General features: G+C 45.3%; 2 protein-coding genes across 3 annotated transcripts in view; both read right to left on the bottom strand.

Moving 5' to 3' along the window:
- Positions 1–94: 94 nt before the first annotated feature.
- Positions 95–1,486, bottom strand: pop7 (POP7 homolog, ribonuclease P/MRP subunit). Its single transcript, XM_088990535.1, has 2 exons — positions 1,330–1,486; positions 95–1,160 (listed from the first exon to the last, which is right to left on the bottom strand). The coding sequence occupies exon 2, from the start codon at positions 1,144–1,146 to the stop codon at positions 691–693; it is 456 nt and encodes a 151-aa protein (XP_088846661.1). The 5' UTR covers positions 1,147–1,160; positions 1,330–1,486; the 3' UTR covers positions 95–690.
- A 174-nt stretch (positions 1,487–1,660) lies between these two features.
- nlgn2a (neuroligin 2a) overlaps positions 1,661–20,366 on the bottom strand; it is a 79,071-nt gene continuing 60,365 nt past the window's right edge. For both annotated transcript variants that reach the window (XM_088990537.1, XM_088990536.1), the window contains 5 exons: positions 12,717–12,902; positions 9,908–10,173; positions 9,687–9,840; positions 6,004–6,370; positions 1,661–5,921 (listed from right to left, as the gene is read on the bottom strand). In XM_088990537.1, the coding sequence (XP_088846663.1) occupies positions 5,093–5,921; positions 6,004–6,370; positions 9,687–9,840; positions 9,908–10,173; positions 12,717–12,902 (1,802 nt within the window). In that variant the 3' untranslated portion in view covers positions 1,661–5,092. The remainder of the gene's footprint in view (positions 5,922–6,003; positions 6,371–9,686; positions 9,841–9,907; positions 10,174–12,716; positions 12,903–20,366) is intronic.

Genomic DNA, 20,366 nt, shown 5'->3' on the forward strand with positions numbered 1-20,366 from the left:
AAAAATGCATACAAGTTTCTCATTAGCGAAAAAAATAGTGGATGCGCATTTCCAATGTACAAAGTGGGGATAAGGAATACAACACACAAATTGCTAGCTGTGTTGCGGCTATTTTTATTTGTTGGTGACAAACAATACTCCACTGGCAAATGTTTGCAATTCTCGAGGAAAGCAAATGCTTCTTAACTAATGACACCTTATGGATGACATCGATGAAAAGGTTTCTTCAGCCGTCATCTGTACTTCTTTGACATTTTCAAAGAAGTACAGATGACGGCTGAAGAAACCTTTTCATCGATGGACCACTCCTGTACGACTGAGAGCTTACATAAACTTATGGATGACATTAAATACAACAACACAACTTGCAAAATACACATGGTTGGTGCATATTGGAAAACTATTTTTGCACAAAAAGGCACACAAAACAAGTGTTTTCCTATGAAAAAAATACTTTAGTTTCACATATTAACTAAAGAGGCACAAAAAGAACCAACCAGGAATTTGAACTAAAATAGTTTGGTTTTCTTTTGCTTAAGACAGAAGTCAAAACCAGTGACTAGTCAAAATGTTGTAGGAAATTGAACATGTTTCCCAATCAATACACATCTGCACAACATTCAGTCCTCCAAATAAATTAAAAGTTTGACACACGTGCATGCAACTGAAGAGAAGTTCTTGCTGCCTTCACTAGGGATCGGGGTAAAAAACCTTGATGTGGATGGCCGAGTTGTTGCGCGTTCGAGTCAGGGGCTCGGCGACCTCGTCCGGGTCCTCGGGTTCCAGGTCGTCCACCAGCTCCACCGTGGAGGTATTGGCGGCCAGCTGTAACGCCCCCTGGCTGCTGGCCTGCAGCTGCAGCGCGATGTTGATGGCCCGATTGATGGCCAGGCCCAAGCCGTGCACGCAAATCTCCCGGTGGCCGCTTCCGCCGTCCAATAGTTTCTGACAGCGGGCGAGTTGCGCCCGGAAATCCGTCTTCATGTTGACATACACGTCGTTGCGCCTCTTGGGGAGTTTGCGAGGCAATCTTTTCCGAAGGGTGTATTCCACCGGGTCGATTTCGACAGCGCAGGGATTGTCGGAGTGATGCACGGGAGGGACCGCGGGTAGGGACGACATCGTCGAATTGCGAGGCTCGCTCATATCACACCGAAAAGCTGTATTTGGAAGAAATATAGATCACGCTTGCTTTACGGTGTACGTCACTACGATACATTGCAGCATTGAACGCGAATTAAGGGACGCAAAACCGGCTAATAAATATGCTTTCTTCTTCTCACCCATCCGCGCCACGTTAAATCAAAGTCACATTGCAGTGTTTCTTACCTGCGTGTGATAATTTCAGATAATATTCGCTTTCTCTCGTCGATTAGCACAGTAGCATCTTAGCAAGAGCCGTTCATGTTGTCACTATGACCCGGATGTAGAAGAAAACAGGAAGTGGAACCTCTCGCTGGGGTAAAACCCGTCTTAGTTTTTTTGTTGTGTTTTGTTTTCCAACCAGAAAATGTACATTAATTTATAGCTGTACTTCTGCATTTCTTATAAGCGGCAATCACTGTCGCTCAGTCCAAGTGGCATATTAACACAATAAATCTGGACAGGAACCGGAAATCCAAAAGAATGTTTAACAAACTATAGTGCTGTACGTATTTATTCCCCAATTAAAAACCACGTATTATAAGTCACTTGAAAAATGAAGCAAATCAAACAATAACACAACGGGGAAAAAAATAAAAGTTCAGCACTCGCGATTAAAGCAAACTGAAGTTAAAGACAAACACATTCATGCAAAAACAAACAAACAAACAAACAAACAAACAAACAAACAAAAACGTGTGTTCCAAATAGGCATTACGTTGGTTGGCATTCTCCTCTATGTACTCATCCAAAAATGAACACAAATCGAAAAATATTGTTTTTAAAAGAAACAACGCATCGGGGTTTTGGCTAAACGACAGAATCTGCTGCCACCTTGCGGTCTATGATCGTTCACACACTGACCAGGAAGCAATTATTTTGTCTTTTTCCAAATACATGTACTATGCTGAAAGGTCATTTTCAGACGGGGGAGATATTTCACAGTACATACATATTGATAGAGCGGTGGACTTTAAAATGTTTATTATCAGTAATATAATTGAATATCCAATTTAATAAAGACACTGTCTATGAATGTCTTTAATGTTTCCCAGATCAGTAATCACAGCATACAGTGGATAGATAATAACTTCAAAAGTAAACAGAAAGATCATCACCTTTATAATTTTTTTCGACTACTTTAGCACCTTATTTTTTTTCCTCAAAATTCCACCGTGGAACAAATTACTTCTCAGGTCTAGGGGTTTTAATTTGAAAATAAAATAAATGAAAAAAAAAAGAGACAACAGGTGCAACTTTGCGTCGGAATCCAAGCACGAAGTGCATGCACATTTGTGTGTTTGCTAATGTGTGCATGTGCCATTGATTTCAAACACATGACCTTGTTTGATTCAACACAGTGTGCGGATAATATCGGACAAACTGTAAGATCTTATTGTTGCGTGTGTGCGAGGCATCTTATGGTATCAAAGCCCTCATGTTGGACCCACGTTGAAGTGGCTTCATGTAAACATGATTACATGTGAAGTGAGCTGATCGAGGGCCTTGTCTCACCATGAATCAATCAATGGTGGGTTTCCTTCACCTTCCATTTTGTGGCGCACAAAAGCATGGCTAATGTTTACTTTCACATCTACGCATAACTCAGCTTGTCATGTATGCTTAAATAACAAGAGAGTTAAAGAATGAAAATGTTATGTTTGTGTCAATTACGTTGCTAGCACAAAATGAAATTATGATTGTGATATATATTTTCTTGTAATTCAGAGTAGCATTTATTTGAAAACCAATGTGTTGTATTTTTCTGCTACAGTGTCTCGTTGCTACAGAATGTACGCCGTCATAACTGGACTATAAGGATAAGACAAAATCAAAATGAGCACAGCTGCCCTTTCTTTGCAAACTGCACCTGTTGTCATAAGTTGTCACAAAATTTGGGCAATTTCATTTACTCCACTCCCACCCTAAAAAAGAGGAGAACTATCAAAAACTTAATATTTACAAATATTTTATCTGGTTGATTCTTCCACTTAAAAATGTACACGTTTGATTTGTTTGCACGTTGGTGTGTGTCTATGGAAGTCCTTCATCATCTCGCATCCTCTGCGCACTGCTTGTCATCTTCCTGTGGCGGTTTATAAAATAGACAATAAAGAAGGACAGCCTAGCGTGGAGTGCTTGCGGTATTCTGCTTTGGGTAGTGTCACCAACCCCCACCACCCCTCACTGACTATGACCTCACAATGGGGTACAAAAGCGTGTTTTGAGCTTCCTCCAAAAGACAGAAATGCAAAAGTTTCATCTTGGCAAACAGAGAAGATACAAAGCTGGCCATGCCTCGAAATGACAGCTCGGTGTGTCCCCTTTTATGATTTAAGGCTTTTTCCAAAGTCTCTTTTTTGTGGCGGTCAACATCCGCTTTTCAGAGCTTCACCACAAAGGCTCTTTTTTGTCTTATACATTGTGCAGGTGTCTTGATTTGTAAAACCCTCAGATTGAGCGCGGAGTGAGGCGATGGCCTCCAGCACCTTTGCATCCCTCAGCTGGATCGGAATACAACGGGGGGAAAAAAATCAAATGAACAGGCGAAAATCTAGCACACGAGCAACAAAAGCACCGGTGACAAAAACAAAACACGCACAATAGTGGACAGCTTCACGTTGTTTTTAGTGTCCCCAATACATCTCCGCAGCTCGACCCACCCGTGTGCTTAGAGCGGCCAATTCAAATCTAATTTTACCTTCGAACGACAGGATTCAAAACCAAAGAGTCAAATTCTCATGGAAACAGACATAAACACCCATGACACACATTTTTTAAATTGGACCCTGGTACACTTGAAGTAAATCATGGACATGCGGGATCGATAAAACGAGACACAAGTGCAACTTTTGGTCACGTGTGAAAGCGCAGCGAAGATGGTCAGTCGAGTAGACGCTTGCTTTCGCTGATGTCACTACAACGGAAAGTTGCCCAAATATCCAAATGGGCGATGTTTTTTTTTTAATTTAAATTACAATTTACTGAACCAATGCAGGGAGGTGAAGCGCCTCTGTCGAACTGGGGAAAATGTGTCATCGCATTGCCCACCCCCCAAAAAACAAAAAAATACAAAATAAAAATAAAAATGAGCCTCCTTTGAAAAGTATCCATGCATAGATCCCCCTACCTGCAAAAGACCCAATTATATAGACTTTCTCCTTTGTACACATATACACCTATATATTTTTATATATCATTTCTCTATAACTATATTTTCAACGGAACAAACTGCTGTTGCACATTAAAAACAAAAACAACAACAACTGAACAAGAGACAAGCTGTGAAAGAAATGAAAAGCACAATCAAGGGCCACTTTGGCACTTTTGTCATGAGAACACATTTGTTAGTGGACAATAAATATTGTCTTTTTGTCATTTTTTTCCCCATCATGAGAATGCAAACATCAAACATGGCACCGAGAATGCTGGTTGAATGAAAGTATAAGATAGGAGATACTTTTCAGAGCCCACCCCACTCCTTTTACAAACACTGGAAAATGGGTGAGGGCCGGTGGAATCTGGGGGAGTGGCGGGGTTGCAGGGATCCGAGACAGAAACCGAAAAGAGAATGACACCAAAGGGGGAAATGAAACGGTAGGTGACACCACTATACTTGGAATAATTAAAGATAATGGAACGGCGAAAGTTCCCCTACGAGAAAAGGCAAAGGGCTGCTCAAACAAACAAACAAACAAACAAACAAACAAACAAACAAACAAACAAACAAAAAACATCAACATTTTTGAGGAGATCAGTTTCCCTCAAAATGCAGTTTGGTTGCTCCGCTACCTCTTCTCTTGCACTTGGTAGCGCAATCCGGAAGTAGACGCGATGTTTTCAGAGAGTCATCGAAAACCACAGATCCGGAGGTCCCCCTCGCAGGTTGTCAGAAGCACAGCCAGTCCTCCTTGTCCTTAAATGGTGCTGCTGCGGTGGCTTGCCTCCACTATACTCTGGTGGTGGAGTGGGGGTGGGGCAGAGTGTTGTTATGTCCGGTGGTGGGGAAGGTATTAAACGCGTGAAGTGGCTGCATGCTTGTGATGGTGCTGGGGATCATGGTGATGGTGTTGGGCGTCATCAGTGGCACATCGTCTGGGGCCCGGCGCAGGGCCAGCGTGTAGTCGGGCGGGCAGGCGGGCCGCAGGATGTCGTGGGGCCTCAGAGGCTCCATGTCGTGGTGAGCGTCGTGCTCGGAATGCTTCATCTGCAGGGACATGATCTCCTCCTCTTGGCTGTGGGCCAGGTCATTGGCGGGGCCGCCCCGCTGGGGAGAGAGCCGGTGGCGTCGCATCTCGTGCCTCTTGTCGCGTTTGTAGTAGAGGGCGGCGAAGGCCAGGATATTGAGAAAGAGGAGGGACGCCCCCACGGCGACTGTCACGCTCAGCTCTGTGGAGTAGTCGCGGGTGTCGCCGGGGAATAGGACGGGAGGCGGACGCTCTGATCCGTCGGGCTCTGGGTCGTACGAGAAGGTGGGGTAGGGGCGATGGGTGGTGCGCGGGCCAGTAGTTCTGGTTCTGGGGGTACCAGGGCCTGGCCCAGAGGGTGAACGAGTGGTGGTTGAAAAGAGCTCATCGTGCAGATTGTGGAGATGGGGGACCAATTCCAACCAGAAGGCCACCTTGTTGGCCCTGTAGTTGTCTCTGACGCGAGGTTTCAAGCCAATGTGGAGGTACTGCTTGTCCTTGGAGTTGAACTTGGTCCAGATGACTTCTTCAAAGCGATTGGGCTTGGTATGGATGAATTTGGTGTCTTGCGGAACTGGCAAGTTGGGATCCCTGGCGGAGGACCAATGAGATACATGTCAAGGTCACGTCACTGAATATCGCTAAAAAAAAAAGATCGACCAACAACGCTCACCCGGTCTTGGCAAAGTTGGTCCAGTAGGTCATGACAACGGCGCTGAGCATCACATCATTCTTGGAGAAGTTACACGGGAACAAGTCCGTGGCACCGATCATAGGCACCCCGAAAACATATGGTATCTCGTCTCCGTGGGCGGCGTCGGCCCATTCGGGCCGCGTTTCAGTCTGGCAGTGGTGGTAGAAAGTGTAAAAGTAAACGGGAGACTGGAACTCGGCGTGTAGCTTGGCGGTGGCCACCGCCGGCGCCACCCATTGGTGGTCCGTAAACAGTGCCAGTAAGGTCTTGCGTCGCATGTCGCCGTTGTCCCTGTCCGCCCAGTCTGTGTACATGAACTTAATGGTCTCCCTCAGGATGTCTTTGCCTGGAAGAAGAAAGAAAAACTGTCATCAATCATTGGCAAAGGCTTGTGGTCAGAACCCCCTGGACAAAATTTGGCAAAGATGGACATAAGGCCAAAGGGACGAAAAGGTCTTGGTAGCTCTGTTGGCATTTGGATTCTGCTGGAAAAGATGGTGTTGTGATTTGAAGACTCCACACTCTGGGATGGCGGGAGACAGCAAAAGCACTCGCAGAGCCTCAAAGCCCAAAGCATGGACCCACCATGGTGAAAGATTATCCCCATGACGGGGGAACTCCTTTGGAATCCCGAACGATTTCATCGCTTCAAGTCAAGTCAAAGTCAAAGTCAGCTTTATTGTCAAATATGCTAATATGCATGACATATAGCACAGATGAAATTAATGTCCTCTCTGACCCAGCGTGCAAGGCACTAATAACGTGGCTAAAAAAGACATACAATTGACAACAGACAATACATGTAATTTCTGAATGTAAAGTGAGGTAGTGTCGTATGTAAAGTGAGGTAGTGACGTATATAAAGTGACGAAATGTAGTAATGCAAAAACAAACAACAAGAAAGGGTTGAAGTGGCTGAAGTGAGGTCTTGCAGAAAAAATGAGAAAGAACAAAAAATAGAGTTCAGGATAATAGTACAGCGTGTAGCGTGTCCTCAGAGTTCGGTGAGTGTGGCAGTGGGAAGGGGCAGGGTTGGCAGGGCTGGGAGGGAGTTGAGTCTCCGGACTGCCTGGTGGCAGAAACTGTCTTTGAGCTTGCTAGTCTTGGCTCGGAGACTCCGCAGTCTCCTACCCGATGGCAGCAGGCTGAAGAGGCTGTGGGAGGGGTGGGTGGGATCGCCAGCGATCATGATGGCTCTGTGGGTGAGGCGGGTGTTGTAAATGTCCTGAAGGGGGGAGAGAGAGAGAGACACAGATGATCTTCTTAGCTGTCCTCACGATGCGCTGCAGAGCCTTACGGCAGGACACGAAGCAGGCGCTGTACCACACGGTGATACAGCTGGTCAGGATGCTCTTGATGGTTCGGCGGTAGAAGGAGGTCGTGATGGGGGTCAGGGCTCATACTCTTTTGAGCTTGCGGAGGAAGTACCGGCGCTGGTGGGATTTCTTGGCCAGTGATGACGTGTTGTAGCTCCAGGACAGGTCCTCGGATATGTGCACTCCCATGAACTTGGTGTTGCTCACTCTCTCCAATGCAGCACCGTCAATGGTTAGTGGAGCATGCTGGGGGCGCACTGTCCTGAAGTCCACAACAATCTCCTTCGTCTTCTCCACATTCAGACGGAGATTGTTGTACTTGTACCACGTGGCAAGGCGGCTGACCTCGTCCCTCTAGGCTGTCTCCTCATCGTTGTTGATGAGGCCCACCACAGTTGTGTCATCCGCAAACTTTATGAAGAGGGTGGAGCTGGGTGATGATGGTGAGCAGTCATGTGTGAGCAGAGTGAAGAGGAGGGGGCTCAGCACACACCCCTGGGGGGCCCCTGTGTTCAGCGTGATGGTGCTGGTGGTGTTGTTTTCAACTCTGACTGCCTGTGGTCTCCCCATCAGGAAGTCCAGCAGCCAGTTGCCCGGGGAGGTGCTGATCCCCAGTTTGCTCAGTTTGTCTGTGAGCTGTTGGGGGATGATGGTGTTGAATGCTGAGCTGAAGTCGATGAACAGCATTCTGACGTAAGTCTCTGGAAAGGGTCATGGTTGGGGGGAGGGCAGACTTGATGTGGTTCATAACTAGCCGCTCGAAGCACTTTACGAGGATGGGAGTGAGTGCGACTGGGCGGTAGTCATTGTGGCAGGTGGGGGACGACTTCTTTGGGACCGGGATGATGGTGGTGGCTTTGAGGCACGTGGGAACAACAGCCTGCCTCAGAGAGGTGTTGAAGATGTCCGTGAAGACATCTGTGAGCTCATCCACGCAGTCTCTCAGGACACGGCCAGGAATACCATCGGGACCCGGGGCTTTGCGTGTTTTGGTACCTCTGAGGGATCGCCTCACACTGTCCTGGGACAGTGTCAGCACCTGGTCGCCGGTAGGTGGTGGGGTCTTCTGTGCTGCAGTGCTGTTGTCTGCCTCTAAGCGGGCGAAGAAGTCATTCAGCTGGTTCAGCAGAGTGGTGGAGTTCTCGCAGAGCTGTGGAGAGGGCTTGTAGTCTGTGATGGTCTGTATCCCACGCCACAGGTATCTCTGCTGTCTCTGAAGTGGTTGGAAATCCTCCTGGAGTGCTGTCTCTTGGCCATCCTGATTCCACGTGACAGGTTGGCCCTGGCTGTCCTCAGGCCCAGCTCATCGCCAGCTTTGTAGGCAGCATTCCTAGCCCTAAGGAGCCTGTGGACTTCACCCGTCAGCCATGGATTCTGGTTGGCCCGGATGGTGACAGATCTGGTGACAGTCACGTCATCCATGCACTTCCTCAGGTAACAGAGTCTGTGTACTCTTGGAGGTCTGTGGTGTTGTAGGTGGCCGCTTGTCTGAACATGTTCCAGTCAGTGTTGGAGAAGTAGTCTTTGAGTGCCTCTGACGACCCCTCAGGCCACACCCTTATCTGCTTCAGACGCTTGAGTGGCATTTGTCGCTCATCTTTTCCCCCCAGTCAAAGTAGAAACAATGTTTCATTGTTATTTCATTGAGTGTAAAATCTCTTGGATGGTGCGATGGGTGAGTGTTCAGTGCGTTGGTCTCACAGTGAGGAGGTTGCGGTTTCGAGACCGGTTTCGGACATCTCCCGTTTTGCAGGAGTTTGCATGCTTTATATGGGTTTTTTTCCGGTATTCCGGTTTCATCCCATATTGCAACAATATGCATGGCAGGCTAATCACATAAAAAATGCTTTGATTTGCGGTTGACTGAAAGCACTCAAAGGCAAATTATCGGTTGCCATTGAAATGAATGGAAATGTCATTATCGCGTGTCATGAATGCCATTGAAACTAAACAAAAACATCCCTCAAAAAATGTTGTATATCATAAAATCAGAAAGGCGGCCCGGTAGTTGAGTGTTAAGGTCGCTGACTTCACAGTGCAGTGAGTTCAAATCCTGCTCCGGCCTCCCTGTGTGGAGTTTGCATGTTCTCCCTGGCACCATGTGAGTTTTCTCCGGGTCCTCCTGGTTTCCTCCCACAATACCAAAATATGCATGGCAAGCTGATTGAACACTTTAAATTGCATGGATGGTTGTTCGTCTAAGTATGCCCTCAGATTGGCTGACAAGCGGTTCATGGTGTCCCCCACCTACTACCCGAAGACGGCTTGGATAGCCTCCAGCAACCCCCGTGACCCTTATGAGTATAAACTAGATCGAAAAAGGGATGGATGGATAAAATATCTTACCCTCGGGGTATCCGTAAAGGTTATCGACAAAGTTGGAGATGGTGTAGTCAAACGCCGCCGCTGAGATGCCATCATTGTCCTCGCTATCATCGACAAACTTCAGCCCCTCTCCTTGATTGACGCCAATCAGCATGTCGTAGTTCAGGAACTCCCCCTACAGGTCGGGAAGGAAACAATCAGTGAAGTATATCGCAAGGATGGTTGCAAAATATCTTTATTACCTGCTGCATGAGGATCTCGGGATCGTCAGGCACCACGTCTCCGTCCACCACGGGACCGAAGGCAATGTGGTAGCGAGCTGGCTGAATGTCTTGGTCCACGAGCTCCCGGAAGTTCTTGCGCCTCAGGCAGTCAACCAGGTCAGCCGTCTCGGTGTATGTGCAGCCCACCTTGCGAGCCAAGATCTTGGTGTACTTCAGGGGTTGGTAGTTGACGGACCAGCTGGAAATGGCCGTTCCACTTTGGGCAATAGCCCTGTGGAAAAGACCTGGAAAGGAAAGAGATTTCATGACCAATGTGGTGTGGAAACATCTGCACCATTTGCATTTATGCTAAAATCCTCTCCAAAGTTGGCAGATGAAGCCTCACATGAGGTATCTTGTAAGGGATGCTAATGAGAGGGTTTGGAATGAACTGCAGTGGTCTCCCTCGTCTTCCTTAAGACTGCCTGATTTGAGTTCTGTCACTCCGACTGCCCAAGTGGCTCGTTAGGGGGGCTGCCGGCATCACTTGTTTTTCGAAACACTTTCTTTTTCTTCTTCTCCCCACCTCACTGCGTCAGAGTAGCAGCTGCTAAATTATTAAACCCGGCTGCCGAGCCCCCCTTTCCCTGAGAAATCAATTACCGTACACGCAGAGAGAAATATGGCGGCGGTAGGAGAAGGTAGTTTCTCTTCAAAAACATTTTGAAAAATGTTTTCGTCACTCGCCTTCCTCCGTTTAGCTGCCATAATCACGGGATTTAACCACGACCTGTTTTTATTCCGACACCCCTCACTCATTCTCCCTCCAGTGAACAAGATGGCGGAGCGTAGACGGACGGACTCCTTACCTGCGAGCCTGGCGGAGAAAACTGGTGAGTGACAGACACATAGGATCAAAAGGGGCCTGGTGCTGGTGATGGAGACGAGTATGATGGCAGCGATGACGTGATGACAATGAAGACAACATTTTTGGCGGGGTAAGGGGGAGGGGGTTTATTTTCAGGAAGGGCGGCAGCAGAAGGAGACAATGGGTTAAGACATGTTAGCATTTGATGGCCGCTGAAGAGGGATACTCTGGTGAATCAACATTTGAGGAGAAATCTCGCAATCCAGTTCGGTGATTCCGAAACGCTGTCTCATGACGCATTGAGTCCAAACGATTCTCTACAAACAACGGACTCGCGATCATCTATCGACGGCGGTGAGGTATTGTGACGTTCTCGCATTCAGATGAAGGAATGACGGCCTTGAGTTCAACTCACCAGGCTCAGACTGGATCATTATTTATTTATGTTTTTTTTGTTTTCATTTGTTTTGTTTGGCGGCATACTGTGAAGATATGTACCTTTGGGGTTATAAAAAACTGCTAGTCGGTGTGCATTCAGCTGTCTCGTCAAGTAATCGGGAGCATTGGTATGACAATAAATCACGGGCAGTAACGGATGTCATTGAGCTAAAGGAAGAGGCCTATCAAAGCTTTTTGGCCAAATGGGGACTGAAGGATGCATTCAAACTTATCACCTAGGCATCAGGTTTGTTCAGAAGACGAGGTAAAAGGGTCCATGGGGGAGTTGAATTGCAAATTTAGCAGGAGCAGTGTGTTTTTTTATTATTCTGGCCGTGGAACTGTTGACATGAATTAAGAGTGGCATTATATGCCTTGAAGTCTCCTTTGTAAAAGATTTGCTGCTTATTGTGGTGGTATTGAGTTCACGACCACAACAAGGCAAAAATAAATAAATAAAAAATCATCTGAAGCATAGCCATGATCAGAAAAAAAATGTAAATTGGGCAACTCATATCACAAGGCACGTTAGCTTTAGTCCTAAATGTATGTTGAGGAATGCATAGTTATACAGCAATTATCTTAGCACAGCACAAAGGCAAGAAAATAAGTCTTCCAGGAACTCATTCAATGACTTTACTAGTATTTTCTGTAAATCATATTTTCCGCAATAGGAAGCGTTTTAGAATTTAAGGCGCACCTTCAATGAATAGCTTTTGATTTTTTTTTTTCATATCCATTATTGGGTGCACCATAAAATAAGGCGTATTGAATAGAAGCTAAAATAGTACTTGAGGTTGTGTTATGCATCTACTAGACAGAGCTGCGCTAAAGTGAATACAATACAATGTAGTTCTTTTATAAATAGCGCTTTCACAACAGCGACAGAACACTTTAAATATCACGTACACGAAATACATATATAAAGCGGATTGGATTATAAGGCGGCCTTTTAGAATATGGAATGTTTTAAAGTGTGCCTTGTAGTGCGGTAAATATGGTCAAGCCATAATTAGTAGGTGTATTTATGACAAGTAGCATGACACATACAAAAAAAAACAACAACACTGATGGTTTGATGTTTTGAGGAAGGTTACCTGAAAAAAAATTGGAAACACGATGAGGATGTGGCCCTTTTGCTGCGAGCCAAGTATCTCTCAGATTTGATGCCAGAAAAAAAAAAGATTGCTCCGTGGGTCGCTTGATGTAACAGGAGGCGCTAATGGGGAGCAGGAGCTTAGCTGGATGTTGGTTTTGGTGAAGCCCAAAGTTCAAAAAGTGCAACGGACCATGATGAAAAGTTAGGGTTAGGTTATAAGCGTTAATTTGTCGTTGTCAGTCCATGGACAAGGACCCAGACTGGATCAAACATGAAAACTGCTTTGAGTTCAAATCTGATGCGGTTAGCATGAAACACTCATGTTGAGAACGTCACAGAAGAGCTTCTCAAACTTTTTTCGGATCTGAATTCGACACGTCCTAAATGGTATCACTACCTTTGTATCAGAGCGTTTTGACAGGGGCAATCAAAGACAATTGTACCCTCAGAGTGGTGTGAGAGGATGAGGAGGTTGACGCAAGATGCCCCGGCTCCTGATCCAAAAATGGTGATCCTCTCTGGGTCGCCGCCAAAGTGACCGATGTTCTCACTGAGCCAGCGTAGCGCCTGAATCTGGTCCAGGAGACCGTAGTTGCCCTTGGCCGACTGGTCACCGGTGCTGAGAAAACCTGTAGTCGGAGACCAATGGCAGCACGACATTAGCCACTTATTCCTAATGTACGGGATTTCGAAACATTTTTGGAGTGCATGTGGTTAGATTGGCAAGCTCCCAGTTCCCTAAGACCACATATTGTTCAAGCAAATTTAATATCCATCAATCTTGAAAGTTTCTCAGTTGTACTTTGGCATTTGCCTTCATAATTGCTGCTTAATACGTATCTTCAATTCTTCGGACAAATTGGCCGATATGTTCAATTCATCCTCTATTGATCTTAATTAGACCCTCCATGGGATGTGCGGGAAAAAAGGTCACCCATTAAATCCCTTCATTGAAGGTCCATCACTGAGACAAGGCCTATCACAATAACACAAGTACATAAAAAGAAACATCAATGGACATGTGCTTCGTCGTATCCTTTGAACACCGCAATGATGGCACACGTGGCATGGGCGGAAGAAAGGCAAGCAGTCTTTTTGAGCAGTCCATTTGAGCAGTCCCATCTCGCCGAATGCATTCATCCTAATCTGACATGACGCTCGGCGAGAATAAAGAGAGAGATACAGAGAAACAAAGAGAAAGAAAGAGAGAGAAAGAGAGAGAAAGGCAGAAAGAGAGAAAGAGAGAGAGAGGCAGAGAGAAAGAGAGAACGAGCGACAGAGAAAGAGAGAGAGAAAGAGAACAAGAAATAGAAAAAGAGTGAGAGTACTAGCTAGTTAGCAGGCCAAATATGCTCGAGAGAGAGCAAGAGAGAGAGAAAAAGAGAGCAAGAGAGAGAGAGGGTCAGAGAGATAGATAGAGAGAGAAAGAGCGCTAGCTGGTTAGCTGGCTAAATATGAGAGTGCGACAGAGAGACGCAGAGAGAGAGAACGAGTGAGAGAAAGAGAGAGAGAGCCAGCTAATTAATAAGCTAAATATGCTGGAGAAGAGGGAGAGAGAGAAATAAACAGAGAGAGAGAGAGAGAGAGAGAGAGAGAGAGAGAGAGAGAGAGAGAGAGAGAGAGAGAGAGAGAGCGAGCGCACTAGCTAGTTTGCAGAGAGGAAGATACTGGCTGTTCTGTGACACCTGGAGAGGAATATTGTTTCATCCAACATCCAGCGCCATGGAAATACACTTTTGACCTAAAAAAAGAAGATGTGATGGCAGCAGCGCCCCCTACTGCTCTGGCAATATAACATAAGAGCATATGCAGGTAACATCCGATTTATGACCTGTGCGAGTTACGACCACGCTTACTTACGACCATGACCGTCATATCGTTTCTTTTTTTTCTACGGCTGTGACCGCGACGGTGGCAGCCCGGCAAGGCTGTTGAGATCTGCAGCGTGTTTGCGATGTATTTGGTAGAATAAAGACTCGAGATGGTCCTTCTTGCTTAGATTGAACAAGTGGGATGTTTATTTGCCGGAGCAAACAGAGCAACCGCTTCTCTCAGCATTGTATAAAAAAAAAAATTAATCGCTGTCAAAGGACCATATGTAGCGTTGTGGCTGCGTTGCCAGATCTGCTCAACATTCAGCATGCCTCATTTATCTTAACAAAGAATATTACAGCATTGCACAAAATGAGGATACAAAGTAACTGTTGCTTTACAAATGCGTATGACAATTTTGTGATGGCGGGGGGAGTGTCCATCGACGTCGAGGCGGGTGGGCATCGGCGCTCAGGCCAAGGGTCCCCCGACGCCGGCCAGGGCGAAACCCGGGGCAGGTCGGCCGTCCGGGCGCGCGGGATCGGCGCGACAAGAACGCCGCGTCGGGACCACATCGCCTCCGCCTCTTTGAGACTTTTTTCCTCCGGCGTCCACCTAAGTCCGAGTGTGTGTGTTGGGCGACCTCTTCTGGCTTCTCCGATAGCAGGGAGAGCATTTTTTCAACAGCGCGCATGCGTGGGAAGCCGTGCGTATTTGGGTCAGCAGAACAACACAGTAATAAAAATCAACAATACGAAATATAAAATGATAAAAATGACACTAAAAGTTGTAAGATTTACAATCGAACTGAAAGCAGTTTGGTATATAATAGTATCCAATAGAAAATGTTCTTTAAAAACAACATATTGACATTGTATCCTATTCTGTCGTATAAACTGTGTCGGCCATTTTGAATGCATTCCGATTTACGACCGTTTTGTTTTACAATCGTTTTGTCGGAACGGAACCCGGTCGTAAGTCGGATATTACCCGTATATTGATTTCAAATGGAAAAAAAACCTCTCAGGCAAAAAAATACACCACATAGAGGGGGCGGTGTTGTCATCACACCGGCCTATTCATCTGCTATGTGTGTTTCTCTCTCCTCTCAAAGGATTTCCTTTTAAGCTTTTTTAATATTGTTTTGATGTCTACTCCAGCTGCACCTCGCTGCATGTGGGCGCAAACGAAAACAGGCCAGCTCCCGGCAGAGCACGTGTGCCTGTTTGCGTGTGCGAATGTCGAACGCGCACGGTGCCCCCTCCCTGGTGAGCTTGAACTCCCAAGGTGCGAGGTGCGCATCATCACTTGAACCAATTTCACCAGCAGGTTCCTCCTCTGGCCTCACAGGCCGTACAAGGGCACACCAATTAAAGTTGGCAAAACCTTGTATTGACTAAATACATGTGTGCAGATTTGCCCAACCCTAATAAATAAATAAATAAATAAATAAATTGACCCATTAATTAATGAGTTAAATAAATCGGCCCATTAATTAATGAGTTAAATAATTAACCAATTAATTGCAATTTGCTTGTTTATTTACCTATTTATTTTTATCAATTTATTAATCTATTTATTTATTGGGTTATTTATTTCTATATTTATCTAATCATCCATCTATTCATTTATTTGTCCATCAATCCATCCATCCATCCATCCAGCTAGCTAGGCAGCTAACTAGCTACCGAGGTAACTATGTATATATTTTTTGCAATGGCAATTGGGCGTGGCAGCTACAAATCCAGCACTGTGATTGCACTGTTTGCTGGTAAAATGCTGCACCACTCGAGCTGGCCTAGATTTTAGGACTCCTCCACCAAACCGCCTCCCCCCTCGTACTTGGCGCCGACGCGGTGCAGTTTAGCTGAGCTTGGAGCTCGTTCAGCTTGTGTCATTCATGCCATTTGCCCCATTTGGTTGAAAAATCACAAACAGTGCGAAGATGCTTTTCTCATTGCATGCACGTTGCATCCATCCAACATGGCAGCAACATGAGCAGTCGATTTTTATAATGCTGTCCAAACAAAACAAAAGCCGTGAATCTCACATGCCAACCCGATCTGCTTTGCGTGAATGGTGCCTCTGCCAGATCATTAATTGCTGGCTTATAGAAAGGGGGGGGAAGCAAACTGCGCAACAATCACAAATTCCAATAATGGCACACACAAAAAGGTAAAATTGTACAAACCCTGCAAATATTGGAAAAACGGGTCATATTGAAAAAAAATGAAAACTGCACGTTCGTGTGAGGAGATGGCTGCAATGGGTGTTTAAAAAAAAAACATGTTATTTTTAAATACAGTGATACCTCGGTTTACAAACCCCTTGGCTTACGAACTATTCGGTTTACGAACGTTAAATTTATGAAAATTTGACCTTGGGATACAAACTATTTTTCGGGATACACACGTAGCTGCCACAATGAGTGATGTGTCGTTCGCGAACAAGCCCGTTCTCCTAAAAGAAAATGGCAGCCGGCTTGTTTTGGTCCTCTATTCCCCGCCCCCAGTCGTCGGTTAAAGTCATGTGATTGGTGAAGAACACAGCAGTGAGAAGGGTGGTTTAAACATTAAAGAGACAGGAAGACGACAGAGAGTGAGCAAATGGATAGAAAACAGTGACATTTGGACTCGTTCCAACTTTGATAGTTCAAAGGAAGAGTGCAGACTGCAAGGTTAAAATTTCCATCAATTAGAAATGAAAAGACAAGCAAGGGAACCAGCTATTAATGAAGTATTGCATATTGCATCTGTTGCAATATAACAACTTCCAAGATGTACAACAGAGCTCCTTGAGACACTTTATGCATAAAGCTATCCATTCCATCAAGTCATCAACGACCATCACAAAGGTAAATAAAACGACTTTATTATACAGTACACTATATTTCTTTAATTAAAATAACATTGCACATTTATTATACATAAAACAAGGTATATTGTGTGTAGGTTTAATGCTTAGAAAATTAGAAAGTAGAAAATTATGTTTTATGGGGACCTGGGAACTGATTATTCTCATTTTAATGGTTTCCTATGGAAAATTATTTTTTGGGATACACACTTTTCACCTTACACACTCTGTCTGGGAACCAATTAAGGTTGTAAGCCAATGTACCACTGTATAATCTTTTTATTATTTCATAAAAATCAATCCTAATGGTGTTCTGACATTTTTGTCTGTGATTTTTATCCACTCTTAACCAATTCACAGTGTTGAAAATACTGTTAATTGTCTGTCGAAAGGTCACGTGTGGTAAAAGTCACTCTTCGCTCGCTCTTCGGGAAACATGCAGTTATGTTGCCTTGAGATTTCAAGAGTGGATTTTTTTAAGATGAGGAAAAAGTGAAACTAGATAGATTTGAGATTTATTTTTTTAAAGGCTCACAACATGCTGCAATGCAGAAGGAACTAGTGAGCCATAAAGGTAAAAAGAATGAAGATGTTTGATAACTGAAAAGGCAAGATGGCTTTTTTTTTCCTGTACAATGTGGATTTTTGAGTTGTTGGGGTGAGGGGGTAGTGGAGGGTATCCCAATTATCTACTGGCAGTAGGCAGGGGACACCCTGAACCGATTGTTAGCCAATCGCAGGGAACACAGCCATTTATGCACAGCCATTGAAGTGTTCAATCATCCCACCATACATTTTTGGGAATGTGGGAGGAAACCGGAATACCGGGAGAAAAGCCACCCAGGCCTTGGGAGAACATGTAAACTCCAAACTCCAAACATGTCGCAAAATTACACTAACGCTTCTCCGAGCGCGCGGACAAAATGAAAGCGTGACAGTCACATGGAGGTGTGGGAGGGATAAAGCAATCGGTGCCAACGGTGTCTTCTGGCGAAGCACAACGGGCAACCAAGCGAGCAATTTGCAGAGCACAAAGCGAGAGCACCTGTCAAGACTGTCTCGTACGACGTTTATCTATGAGCGGTAGCACCTTTTTCTGGAAGGAAATGGACCGCGTCTGAATAGCTTTGAATAATCCGCCTTTTCACACCAAGCGCGATTCACCTCGCTCCAGCCGGCCGACGTGCGGTCGGAAGCAAATCAGCCGTGTCAAAGCTCGCGTTTGTAAATCAGTCGCCATCACCGTAAAGGATATTAAAGGCGTTGCCAGGCTGTAAAGACGACATCGATCGGCCTGGCAGGTGCCAAAAGGGAGAATTAGAAATCAGAACGTGGCGGACCGGCCGGGCTGTCTTTCTTCTTGTAGAATGACGCAGATTGGGTAGCGTGTAACCAGTGGTGTAGCGTCAGGGCCTGCAGGGCCTTCTTTGCTGGCCTAAAAATATCTGAATCACAGACTGATCTATACATCCATTGATTATCTGCTGCGTATCCGAAGTCGGGTCGCAGTAGCAGTAGCTTCAATAGGGAAGCCCAGACTTCCCTCTCCCCAGCCACTTCTTCCAGCTCTTCGAGGCGAACCCCGAGGTGTTCCCAGGCCAGCTGGGTGACATAGTCGTCCCCGGGGTCTTCTGCCAGTGGGGCATGCCCGGAAGACCTCACTAGGGAGGCGACCAGGAGGCATCCTAATCAGACGCTCGAGCTACCTCATCTAGCTGCTCTCTATGTGGAGGAGAAGCGGCTCGACTCTGAGCATATCCCGGATCACCGAGCTTCTCACCTTATCAGACGGACAGAATGATGTGAATGATACTTTGTCCATGAATTCTTATTAAATAATTTCAAATTGTCTTTCAGCTTGCTTTCATTGCTTTTCCCCTGTCGTGCTACTTCCAGAGGTTTGTTTTCGTATTTAAGCATTTAACCAATCACATTTCAGCCAACATTTGTCACCAGGGTCAGAAAAACTACCTGGACGCCTTCACAATCAGTTCTGCGGGCCCTGGAGCATAAAAATTAAATTGTTGCTTTAACCAATCAGATTGGTGATACCAAGGCCTTCTCGCAGGCCTTATTTCCTGGACTTGTAGTAAATCACACCATACTTTTTATATGAGTCGCAGTCATAGCTGTAGCTGCAGTAAAGGTTGTATGGTCATAAAATAGTTATTAAGGGTTGGATTGATTCAGACGGAGCACAACAGAAGGCCTAGGTGTGAAATGCACGGCTCGCCACTGCGTGTAATAGATAACGCTGTTGTCACGGCGAGACCTCAAGTCACGCAGGGGATGGGGTTGATGTTTACGAAGTGGCCGAAATAAAACTTGGAATGAAAGGAACGTACTGAGTCAAAAGAACGTTGGTGAAATATTGAAAGGTAGCGAAAGGCCGACGCTCCGACGGCCATCAAAGACATCGGAAAGGCCTTGATGATTCATTTACAAAGCGCCATAGAAAAATGCAAAAGCGAGGCAGCCCAGACCCAAAATATACAAAGTTCACATTTAGAATTTACATCAAGGCAGCTGTCTTAAAAGTTGATAAAAGATTACGCATAAAGAGAAATGTTCCGGTTTTCCATTTGATTCTGATCCGGAGAAAATTAATTTCACTTGAGGGCCGAGCGGAGGGGTTTCATCTTCAGCGTTTTTCCCTTTTTACCCAAAGTTCTAAAAAGGTCGAATGCAGAAGATCAGAGAAAAACTATTGAACTCTTGAATTTCAACCAACCGTCAAAAACTGCATATCTTCCGACCCAAAGCACGGGACAATCAGACTTACCCTAGCCAGAGTTTCTTGCTATTTGGCATCCTCGTGGCATTGATTGAAGTTATCATAGGACGGCTGGCACCCTGTTTGGCAGGCAGAAGGTGGGGGGCGAGGAGGATCAACTATTCAAATGCTTCAACTATCAACCCAAAAGCCTAAAAATACACCAGTGCCAAAACTGGCCTTCAAAAATAAGGGAAACATATACTTTCCCAGCAGATCTTTTCCCAGCAAAATAAAGAAATCAACATGAATCCGATTCACTCTTCCCAAAACACAACAAAATTATTGCCGTGGGATTGAAACCGTTTTTGTCACACTTTCCCCTGCAACCTAGATTTTGCTGCCGGCCTCAGAAGCACTCTATGCCAGACAGCCTGATGGAGATGTCTCAGCTCCTGAAAGCTCATCAATGCGGCACTAGTTAAGTACGTTCTTCAAAGAGGATACAGAATTCACGCAAAGTACTGCAGTGTAAACCTGAGGGATATACGTATTATGCTATATTCAAATTGACTTCAGATGTTTAAAGTGACCCATAACAGAGAATTTTGTACATAGGGAAATTTCTCCATTGTGGAAATAGAAATAGAACAATAAACCAGTAATAAACTAATAATAATAATAATACAGCTTCATGTTTCCTTTCAACATTTAG

Source organism: Hippocampus bargibanti, linkage group LG02, assembly GCF_051943395.1.
Source record: "Hippocampus bargibanti isolate YZ-2025 linkage group LG02, ASM5194339v1, whole genome shotgun sequence".
Classification (NCBI taxonomy): domain Eukaryota; kingdom Metazoa; phylum Chordata; class Actinopteri; order Syngnathiformes; family Syngnathidae; genus Hippocampus; species Hippocampus bargibanti.